This window comes from Haliaeetus leucocephalus, unplaced genomic scaffold (assembly GCF_000737465.1).
Source record: "Haliaeetus leucocephalus isolate CR32 unplaced genomic scaffold, Haliaeetus_leucocephalus-4.0 Scaffold230, whole genome shotgun sequence".
Taxonomy (NCBI): Eukaryota; Metazoa; Chordata; class Aves; order Accipitriformes; family Accipitridae; genus Haliaeetus; species Haliaeetus leucocephalus.
In genome coordinates this window covers 5,129-16,590 of record NW_010972666.1, presented here as the reverse complement: position 1 = coordinate 16,590, position 11,462 = coordinate 5,129, and the positions used below count along the sequence as shown (strand labels likewise).

Genomic DNA, 11,462 nt, shown 5'->3' with positions numbered 1-11,462 from the left:
CTACACGTCGGTCTCTATCCGCAGCCGCTCCATCCGGCGGACGTTGCATTCCACCGCCGCGCGGCTGGTGATCTGCCGGGCGCAGGACTGGGGAAACCAGCCCCGTTCACCGTCCCTCAGCCTCTCCCCCCAGCACCAGCCTAGGAGGAGAACAGAGCGGGTGATGAAGGACGACGAAGGGCCACGGCTCCCGGGGACGCACATGGAAGGAGAGGGCTGCCCGCTCCCCTTCCCACGGAGGTGCCAGCTGGAGGCATCCAGGGAAAGCTTTGCAAGGGAGGCGGTTTCTCATTTACCGCCTGTTCTGGGGCTTATTTCCCTCCCTCCCCGGGTCTCTGCTGCTGGCTGCCACGGGAGTCACCGGTAAGGAACGCGGCAGTGCCACCTCCGTCAGCCTCCGGGGACCCGCCGTCGTCTGCTGGGACACAGCACCAGCCAGAGACACGGACCCCACCGGCAGCTAGGGCTTCCTGGAAGCTTCTGAAAATTGCTAAAATCCCGGTTCGCTGGCATCACTGAAGCTTTTTCCCCCGCCTAGGGTAAGACTTCCCCGGCCGCAGCTCCCCACTCGCCGACCCTTACCGTCCTCTCCGCCCAACACCAGGACGACGTCAGCCTGCTGCAGGGAAATCTCGTCCGCCTCTTTAGCCAGGCAGGCGCGGGTTATCTCCACTTGGCTCAGATCTGCAGAGGACAACGGACGGCGGGGACCCAGTGAGACGGCACGGCCGGCAGCCCGGCACGCGTGGCCGGTGGCCCTGCCTGGAGGTGGCCCCCCGCCGGGGCTGGGCAAGCTGCTCCAGCCCAGCCTGGCTGCCCACCTCGACGGCTCCGCAGCAAGCCGTGCTCCGTTCCCCTCCGGTCCCTGTCCCGCATCTCTCTGGCTGCCCCCTCCAAGCACATGGGGAGGAGAAGCCAAACCTCTTCTTACTGACAGCCGGAGGCATCCCCGGAATTTCACTCTGCCTCCCGGGAAACATTGAAGGTTTAGTGTGACCGATAACTTAATGGGAGGCAACTCCTAACGAGCAAGGTGTGGTACCCTGAGCTCTCCATCGACACATGTCCTCAGCTCCTTCTCCACCAGGAGCGGATAAAACCAGGTAGAAACCTGTGCCTGCAAATGCTCAGGCTCTAGCGCAACCGCTAACCCCTGCAGATCCAGGCCGGACCTCCCGCATGCCGGTACCTCCTTTAGGAGTGGTGTCAGGCTTTTCCTTTTCTCTGTGCATCAGCGCAGCCATCCACCGGGCCCGGTCACTCCTGGCAGAGGGAAAGCCCATATTACCAAGAAAGCCATAGAGATGGGATGCTGGCAGTAGCTGGGAAATTTCCAGCAGGATGAAGGCTTTCAAGGGAAGTCAGACTGGACAAGCATTAGATCAGAGCATTCACCGTAAAGGTACTTCAGAAGCGGTACACGCCACCCAGCCGCTTTGCTTCATTTCGACAGGGAAAGCACTACGTGGGAATTATAACGGAAATCTAAGCGAGAGAAAGGAACAGAGCAAGGGGAGAAGCCCCCGCAGGTCCCCCTTTCTGGGCAGAGGAGCGGGGAGGGAAAGGGTGCTTCACAGAACCCTCACGGGGATTTCCAAGGCACCAGTTTATCCCACAAGCAAGAACGCACGCGCCCTGTGAAATCCCACCGGGCCACTCACAGCGTCTCTGCCGACAGCACGATCTCCTCCCGCCTGCCCTCGCTGTCTTTCTCCATCACCACCCGGAGCAGATGCCCGCCGGCCGTGCCGCGGGCCGTGCTGCCGCTCCCGGTCTTGCCGGGAGGAGGGGAAGGCGGGTCCGCGTTCTCGATCTTCTCCACCGTGATCTGGTCCAGCGTGGCATAGTTCACGACGGTGTAGCTCTCCTCGCTGCGGCAAAGACGGGAATCGGCACCTCAGCCGCTCTGGCAGCCGCAGAACCGATGCTGCCGGCTGGGATGGAGCTGACTCCCGGCACCGGCTTGGAGCCCCGGCAGGTGAAGTTCAGTGGGCATCGCCGAGGTGACCCTCATGGCAAGGACACGAGCTGATGCCCGGGGTTGGGACAAGGCTCTGCGGACTTGCCGGCCGCCCACAAACAGAAGCCGGGCGGTGGAGCTGGGTGCTGCCCTTCTGGCTAACAAGGGACACTTCAATAAAGGTCAAAACAGGGAAGTCTCAAGACTTAGGCTACGTGCTGCTTGGGAAATTGAGATTTTAAAGCGCCTAGTTGTTTTCCAGGGACAGGAAGCCCCCCGCGTCCCCTCCGGGCCTTACCTCTTCTTCTTGGTTATGATCAGGACGTCGTTGAACAAGAAGAGGTAGCAGAGCCTGCCGGCCCCTCGGCGGAAGATGCCCGCTTCTTCCGACAGCAGCAGGTAGAGCTCCCCCCGCTTCAGCAGCCAGCGGGAAGCAGAAATCAGCGGGAAAGGCTGAAACAGATCCGGGGAAACTCTGACTTACTACCTGTCTCACAAGCGGCAGGCAAAATCAAGTCAAGAAGCTGTGTTTGAACTCGCAGTGGACCCCGGGGTCAGTCAGGACGGACACATCACAAGTTTTTAAACATCTTTTCCAGGAGGCAGCCATGCACCCCGCTCCAGCATGCCCGGAGACGCAGCCCCCCCGAACCGCAGCAGTGGGGCACAACGTCAAGGCTTTACTACAGCCCTTTAGAAATGTGCCCCTATCTGACAGTCCTGGCAGACAGACGAAGCCCCATGTCTGTCTGGAGCAAGACAGCAAGGGCAGACATCGCTGCCAGCTGATCCACCCAGGTAAAACCTCCCCTGGTCAGGGGCAAGCCCAGCTTTCGCCACCCGTGTGCAGGAGATGAAAGCTCACAGCGAGGCAGAAGAGAAAGGGCAGGGCTGTGAGGGACGGTGGATTATCCAGGACTACGCTGCTGCACCCTCCAAGCTGGCAGGACGAGTGCTCAAAAACTTATATTTAAGTCAGAAGAGCAGGAAAAAACGGTCACCCCGGGCATGGAGCAGTGATGCTGCTGCTGGCAGCGATGCTCCAGCCGGTCAAGGCTTCCTGGAAGGATTCCCAGGACAGGCCTGACATGCCTGGGATGGGCCCCTCTAACAGCACACCCCAGAAGATTTCCCCCCCGCCGCCTCCACAGGACCTCACCTTCTTCTTTCCAAATTCCAGCTGTTTCTGCAGGGTGTACATCTGCTCTGTCCTCTCCATAGCACGAGCTCCCTCGTTGCAGTTCTTAACCAGCTAGAAGAAGACGACGACCACAAGGGAAGCGGAGAACGGCAGGATGCTGAGCCCAGCCGTCCTCCGCACCAGCACCGGTACTGCCGGCGAAGGGTCAGGCGGCTGCCCTGCTTCCCTCAACGGGAGAAGCAGCCGAATCCCGACGCAGGTTTCAAGGCAGGTTTGGGGAAAGGCAGCTGGAGGTTCTCCTGCCACCAGAGATCTCCAGGAGAGAGATGGCACGTTTGCTCTGCCTGGAGAAGGACCAAAGTGAAAGCGCACCAACACCGAGCTTCGCCGAGGAGCAATACGAAGGGGAAGAATTAATCACCCCGAGAGAGGAGGTTAAGAGAGGAGGACGAACAAGCAGACAGACGGAGGGGAGGACAGAAGCCTTCCGCAGGCAGGTGAAGCGATGCCACCCTTTGCATCTCCGAGGGCAGCCGCTGGGCACCCTGGCCCCTCGCGTTATCCCTCCCGAGCAGAGGCACCTCCGCCTGCCGCCCCTCCGGCCCGGCGGTCGTGCGTTTTGTTCCCCCGACGGATGTGTGAGCGGGACAGACCGCTCCGGAGCAGCCGGAGCGCATTGCCAGGAGCCGGTCTTTAGGGGGGACAAAAGGAAGAGCCGCCACTGCCGCTTTGGTGGCCGTGCTCTCCGCAGCACATCGCCTTGCGCGAGTGACCACCAGATGGGAAAGCAGATGGAGATGGGACGCGGGAGCACGAACAGCATGCGGCTCACGACTGCCATCGCTTCTGCTGCGCCTTCGCTCCTCTACATTTGCTCTTTGCCTAAATCTCCAAAAACCACGGCAAGTAAGTGTTGCAGCTCGCTATCACCTCGAGGGAGGCTCTGAGAAGGGAGAGCACTAACGGAGAAGATGACGCTAAAGGAAAGGACAAAAGATGGGCCAAAGAGGAAAGAAGAAGAGATGACAAAAAAAAGGAAAAAACAAGATCAGGTAAAAAAGGTGAGCGAGGGAGAAGACGCCTACATCCAGCAGCTATTTGGAGCAGAGAGATCTCAAGTGAACCGATGCAGGGAGGGAAAATGAGAGGCCAGAACCGCAGGCTCGGGGCCAGAGTGACGGAACGGTGCGCTGGAGGAGGAAAGGTGGAGAGCTGGCAGCCGGGCCTCACCTTGCTGATGGCTTTCAGAGCTCTGGTGGCAGCTCCGTACGCTGCAGTGCATGCTTTTGTTTTTTGACAGACCGTCTAGAATTTCAAGATAAGACGCTTTAGTGATATTGCCAGACAGAGAACTGCGCATCAACCGCTTCCCTGGGATTTCAGGATGCGACATGTGCTCGAGCCGGTGCCAAGGGCCAGCCTGGCAGCGGGGCAGGCACGAGGCCAAAGCAAGGTTTAACAGTGCTGGTAGCTGTGAATCGGATTTCTGATGGGGCTTTCGCATCGGATCTGTGCCTGACCGTCACTGTCACCCCATGCGCTGGGAAGCCCCCTGCCCTCACCCCTGCAGCCCATTACAAACTGGGAGCCGTTACTAGAAATCCCACGTCCAGCAGCTTTGCTGTTCAGAGCAGCTGGGACCAGAAGTCCCCGATTTCAGCGAAGCTTGTGCAAGACCTGCTTTCCCTTCCTCGGCCACCTGACCAGTAATCAAACCGGACGGTAGTGCCACCCCACTCTGGGTATCTGGACGCAGCACAGGGCACAGAAGAACCTTATGTTACTTGGGTGGATGGTGCTGAGATGTGAAAGCATTTTTCACAATGCTTTAAGCTGCACGTCTGACGCCCACAAGAAGCGGAGCGCTCCTGATCTAAATCCTGAATACAGGCTCAGGCATCCCAGCCTCAGCTCCCAGAGGGATGGAAGTCCAAGCAGAAGGCTGTCCCGGGCTCGGGAAACCACAGAAGGGTATGACACCGTCACCTCTTCAGAGGTGCCAAGCAATGCCACCGTGTGACTTACTTACATCTAACAGCAGAGGAAGCCGTGTTACCCTCTGCATAGGGAGAATGAGAAATGATATCATTGGCAGGCCTCCACATTCTGGTTTCCTTTCAATTTGTTTCAAGGTCTCTTTAAATAAGGGGTTTGTGGTTCTGGAACAGGACAAGAAAGCTCCATTAACGCTGTTCTTCAGCTACCAAGATTTTCCAGCAGCTCTCCACGCACGAGAAATGCAGTGCAGCGACGGCACTGCCTCTGGGGCTCAACGGCAGTCTGCTGAGCTCAGGGCGCGCAGCTGGGGCGGAAAACAGACCGATCCGTTAGCAGGTGGTGGAAAAGCACCTAGCGATGTCGAGTCCACCAAGAGGCGGATAAAGCCATAGGTGTACCAACGGTGGACACAAACTTGACCTGTACCACCAGTATGATCTGGAGATGAACAGCCTCCATACGTGTCCCTAACACAGCACGTACGTGTTACCGACCTTGGCTTTGGTATGTGGTAGCTTTACCCCCCACTTAGACCCATCCTTCACCCTTCTTACACCACAACCCAAATCTCATCCTAATCACCCGACACGGAAACGCTGAGGGCTAGAAGTTGAACTCTGCTCAGAAAGGAGACAGCCTTTCTTAGGGAAAAGGAAACACCCACAGGCTGAGGGAGCCACGTGCGGGTCACGGTCCCGTCTGCAGCCACTAGCATCCCGGTAGCCCAGAGACCCCTTGCAGGCAATTCCCTCGCAAGCCCAAAGCCGGAGCGCACGGCAGTACTCACAGCAGCTTCTGAAGTGTCCTCTGCTGGTAGACTTCATTGGAGCAGTAGCTGATGTAAGGATTGAAGTGGTTCGAGGCGTGTTCTTCCACTATGTCGCTTATGTCGGGAATTAGGAGGTTTTCCTGGTGTCGCTTCTCTAAGTCTTCAAAGAATCTAAGGAGAGAATTTCAAGTAACTTCACTACATGACTCGTCAGGGCCAGACAAACCGAACGGATGCATATTCAACAATGTTCCCACTGCAACTTTTCCCCAGTCTTCCCAGAGGAGACAAGACCCTGGATCCCTTCTGCACAGGTCAGCTCCACGCAGCCGAGACATCGACATCTCCAGCGCGGCTCCGAGCAGCTCTGCGGCAGAGATGGGGCACGCAGCTCTCGAGCTTCAGATGCACCACGCTTCCTCCGTTCCCACACGAGATCCCTCCTTCCCTTTAGCTCTCTGGGAAGATTCATTTCTGCCCCATCGGGGCCATTTCTGCCCAGCTGCGGGAAGCCGCAAGCCCTCAACACCCCCGCAGCAGCTCCCGGGGCTGCCGCATCCCCGCCTGCGCTCTCCTCCTGCTGCTTTCCCACACGGACACGGCTTGCCGGCCGCCCCGAGCACCAGCTCCCGAGGCGTTTGTTCCCCATCTCCCAGGGAAGAAAGAGCCACGCTTACGCTGGCTCTTCGAAGGTGCAGTTTCAGTGCCTGCACCCGAGCGATTCCCTGCCCGCGCGTTGGAACAAGCAGCCACTCGCCGCGGTGGCTCAGCCGCCCCGTGCCCCGCTTCCAGCCATGCCGCAGCCGGGCTGGAGCCCCGGCGCTACCGGCTCCTCCTGCCTGTCTCACCAGCCCGGAGGCAAAGGGAGGCACCACCTTCACGGCCGGACACCCCAGGAGGAATTTCCAGGCAAACAGGAGTGTCCCAGGCACGGGGATCGGCTCAGCCAGCTTTAGGTGCCTGATTGCAGCTACGTGACTGCGTGCTACCATTATAACCCATTAAAAAAACTGGGCGGCATCAGGGTAACAGACCCTTCAACAGATGTTCGGGTCCTGAGCGTGTAACAGCATGAAGCTGCTGCAGGGGAGCGTGCCGCGACCCAAGGCACCGGGAAGAAGGGCAATGGGTGCGATGTCTCAGCACCTTCAACAGCCCAAGGGACGGTTGGTTTTACAGGGCAAATAAATGGAGTGCCAGCGTCCCTCCTCCCGGCCTGCCTGGCCCCAAGCCCACGCCGACGGCCCCCACTTGCCTGGTGCTGACCGCCAGGATGTCGCTGATGTTGGAGAAGAGGTGGTGGTGCTCCGTCTGAGTCATGGTCTCCTTCAGCTCCTCCGACCTCATGAAGTGGCACACCAGGATGCTCAGGCTGTGCATGTAGGAGTACTCAGAAGTGATGATCTCAAACATCGCCTGGAAAAAGCAAGGCAGTGAAGATGTAACAGCACAAGCTGACTAACCCAGGCAGCGAATGAAAGCTTGGCTGTATCTTCTTTACATTTGGTTGGCACGAAGCCACTGGAAATGACTTTGCTCCAACAGCACGGTGTTCCCTGTATCAGCTCATGCGCTGCCTGGCCTACACCAAAAACTTTGGTGCTTTTTAGGACACCCAGCCACACGTGGGTGGCCCCGCCACCTTCGGCGTTGACCCCACGCTCCCAGGGACGTCGAAGGCTCCTCTCACCTCCTGCCGCTTGCGCTCTTCGGGGGATATCCTTTGGAGGATGCCCGCTTCCAGCACCTGCGGGCGAGAGGCCGGGATCAGCAGCCGCCTTCGCTGTGACCGACGGTCCTTGCACGCCCTCTAGTGCGGTCGGGGGCTGAGCCCAGCCCCGCACAACCCGCCAGCCGCGCTGCAGCATCTCCCATCGCTGCAGCTCCCATTGCCGCAGCATCTCCCATCGCCGCATCTCCCATTGCCGCCGCATCTCCCAATGCTCCCCAGCCTGCAGCCGTCAGCTGATGCCGCTCCACAGGAGGAGATTATTCTCCCCCAGGGTCAGCAGGGAAAGCCCCAGTATCCAGCAGCAGCACCTGCCTTCTCCCACCCACGGGTGAACCTCTCACAAGCACAACCACAGCAGCTCCGCTGGCATCCCGACAAGCCTGGACAGGAACCTGCATGTCCCAGCCAGGGCTGGACAGCCCCAAAAGATCCCATCACAAAGACTAATGCTGCAGAATTATCCGCTCGTGGTTTGTTCAGCAGCTCAGAGAGCTTTTAAAATACACGCAGCGGTGGGTGCAATGCATCACGAGCGCGGGAGCGGGCACGGCGAGGGCAAGCGGGGCTTTTCGGACCCTCCAGGCTGGGCTGCTGCCCCTACCTCCGGGAGCTGGCTCCAGGTCACCTGCGCCGGGCGATAGCTCTGCACCACGATAGCTGCACCCGGAGGGGACGGCTCTCCGGGGATGGATTCCTCCAGCAAATCCTCATCTGACTCATGGCTGACAGAGTTCAGACCTCTCTCACGGATTTCCTGATACAGCTGGGGCTCTGCAGAGGAAAAGGCACGAGGTCAGCGAAGCCTCTCCCAGCCGTGGCCCGCAGCTTCCCTTCCCACCACTGCCTCACCCCGTCGGCCAAGAGCCCTGCCACAAGCACCGGCAAGCCAGAACCAGCACCTCCCCGCCGAGGCTGGACTTTGCACCGCACCGACTAACCGGCAGCTCCCGCTCCTGATGGCTTCCCGCAGCCAGCGCGCAGCTCTCCCGTGTTTGCCCAGCGCAAGCAAAGCTGGGAGCGCTCCGGCCGGGAGCGTGGCAGCAGCCTGAGCGTCATCACGCCCCGGGGAGTGGGAAAGCAGGGCTGCGATGCTCCTCTTGCAGGTGGGGAAAGGGAGGCAAAAGCAATTGCCCCAGGCCAGGGACAAGCAGCAGCACATGCGGCAAAGGGAATTCTAGGGATTCGCTTCGCCGAGAAGTGCCCCGGTGCCCGGCGAGGCAGAGGGGACGCCGGCGCTCTCGGGAAGACAGGAGGCAGCACTCACGGTCCTTGAACGAGCCGCCACGCTTCTGCACCCTCCTCCGCCCAAAGGTTCTCTGCAAGAGGAAGAAGAGGAGAACGCGCTGCAGTTACTCTGTTTTGGTGGCCCTGGGAAGCATTTAGCAACTTCAGGAAAGGGGAGAAGTTACCTCCGCCAGCAAACACCACCCTGTCCTTTCAGCCTGATTTCTGTCTGAGCTTTTGTTTGCCTTACCGAAGTGACTCAGCTTTCACCTTGTGTTATCGGGGTCACGATCTAAACCACTCTGCAGTCTGGCCGCTGCCTTACCTATCTCTCCCTCTCACACCTGGACTTTGCCTGCCCTGGAGTCTCCTTCTCCCGGGACCTGCTTTATCCATGTTTGGCTACCTCAGAGCCGCACACCCAGCCAACCCCACCCTGCAAACGTGCCCGCAGCCACCCACCGACAAGCGGGAGCCCCGGAGCAGCCGGTGACGCTCCCCGCCAAAGCCACGTCAGCTCTTGCCGGGCTCTCTGGGGACCTACAGCATCTGCTGGTGACACGCAGGCTTCCCAAGGCACGAGTCACGTCCCCACGCTCCGCAAGCCCTGCCGGCTCCACGGCGGGCCGACGCAGCTCCGTGACCGACAGGGACTTGCAGGAAAAAGGCTCCGCAGATTCCGCGGCAGCAGCTCATCGCCAGGGAAAGCAGGGGCTCGATCCCCACCCGAGAGCAATCGGGCGACAGCGGGCGCGAAACCCACCTTGTTCCTGCCGGGGCTGCGGGCAGGCAGGGCGCTGCCCTCCTCCGACACGGGTTTCAGCGAGGGGACGGCGTTCGCCGGCTCCGGCTCCGCGCCCGGGCCCTTCATGGCCGCGCGGTAGGACATGTTCCTCAGGTTGCGCTTGAGGGCCCCCCCGCCGTCATCCTCCACCTCCAGGGGAAGGCCGGGGACAGCCGCCTGTTTCGGGTTAGGGCTCAGGGGCTCTCGGCTCACCCCGACGCTCTGCTGCCGGGAGGGGTTGTTCCTGGTCTTGGTGGAGACAGCCAAGCTTTTGGGGATCAGCTGCTGGGTTCCCACCTTCAGCGCGGCCGGGCTGTCTGTGCTGAGGACGATGCGGCGGGGCTCGGCCGAGGTGGGAGAACCCACTGGTGGGAGCGAGGCGGCGGCGGGTGCCGTGGCGAAACTGCACTTCCCGGGGGGGGAGGTCGGGCTGGGGGGCTCCGGCCGTACTGGGTGGCATCGGTACTCCAGGAAAAACGTCTTGTCATCCACAGAGCTGCCGGAGGGGCTCCGAGACATGACGGCGGCACAGGGAACCAGAAAGCTGCGTAAGACAGACAGGCAGATGGAACAACTTTTCCCAGAGGGCATTTACACTGAACCATGGCCGGGGTACCGTTTCGCACAGGGAACCTCGGGGCAGCGCAGGACCCAGCCTCCGCTTTCCCGGGGTGCAGTACGCAGGCAGAGCCCGTACAGACACACATTCGGATGCTCTCAGCACCCACGTGCCTCTCTCGGGGCCGCCAGGCTGGTGGCTCCCGAAGCCTACATCTGGCTTCAGGCGGAGCGGTGCAGGATGCGGCCAGGTGCCAGGGAGCAGCCGGGCCATGCAGCAGGCACTTCTCCTCTCCCCAAGTCTCCTCTGCCACTACCACACCTCCGTGTCCCCTTTTAATCCCCTTTGGGGACTGGGTGGTGCCGCCAGCCTGAGCCACCAGGGCCAGGCTTTACCTTCCTGGCTTCCACATCCCCCGGGCTGACGTGCTGCGCAAACCCCGGCGGGCGCCTCACGGCGAGCCCTGTGCTCTTCAAAGCTTGTACCCGTCCCAAACCGCTCGGAGGAGCGGCTCCCCACCCCGTGCAAAAAAAACCAACCACCAGCCCGAGTCCCTAAAGCTCCTTGTCCGGGGTTAAGCTTACTCATCTCCGCCTGTGCCACACCGCGTACCGCGCGCCTACAGAACAAACACCCGGCGGAGCATTTTACACCCACTGCCTACCCTGTTAGTTACGTAATTCGAGGAAAACCTGCGCTTTAATTCCTCTCGACCGAGATCCCGCTGTGTGCCATCGCCACCTCCGAGCTGTTCTTTTTCAAAGGCCACAGACCAGGAGCCAAGACTCGAATGCATTTCCCTGCATCAATGACTGGCAGAAGGACAATCCAGACCCATCAACAAAAGCTCGTTTGACCAAGACGCCGCTCGTTTTCCTACCCTCGGATGAGGGACACGTGCCTTTTGGCCAGAGGTCTGCCAAAAGTCCTACGGACGAGGAAAGCGCTACATTCCGCCCTTAACTCCTAGCCTCAGCACCAGCCCCGGTCACGAGAAAGGGACATGCCCCGTTTCCGAGGCACCGGGTGCTGCATCACCGGGCGTCTCCGGTGCCGCCGCGGGAGTGCCGGATCGCTCGCCGGGGCCTTGCACCCGCGCCGCTCCGCGGTCCCGGCTGCACCGGGGCACACGATGCCCAGACTCCCGCCAGCACCCGAACTCCGGCGGTCGTGTGCGGGGAGGAGCTGCTCGCTGGGATAATTTAATACCGCGTTATATTCTAATCTAAATACTCTAATTTCATATCCCTGGGGGACCCGGCCGCCATCCCAGTCTCTGGAGCCGAGACAACGAC

General features: G+C 60.3%; 1 protein-coding gene across 1 annotated transcript; it reads right to left on the bottom strand.

The window, feature by feature from the left end:
- On the bottom strand, positions 1-10,127 carry ARHGEF16 (Rho guanine nucleotide exchange factor (GEF) 16). Its single transcript, XM_010567947.1, has 14 exons — positions 9,588-10,127; positions 8,865-8,916; positions 8,202-8,371; positions 7,559-7,615; positions 7,124-7,284; positions 5,887-6,039; positions 5,131-5,260; positions 4,332-4,406; positions 3,120-3,212; positions 2,259-2,413; positions 1,662-1,871; positions 1,190-1,263; positions 583-684; positions 1-140 (listed from the first exon to the last, which is right to left on the bottom strand). The coding sequence occupies exons 1-14, from the start codon at positions 10,125-10,127 to the stop codon at positions 1-3; spliced, it is 2,112 nt and encodes a 703-aa protein (XP_010566249.1).
- Between the last annotated feature and the right edge of the window lie 1,335 nt (positions 10,128-11,462).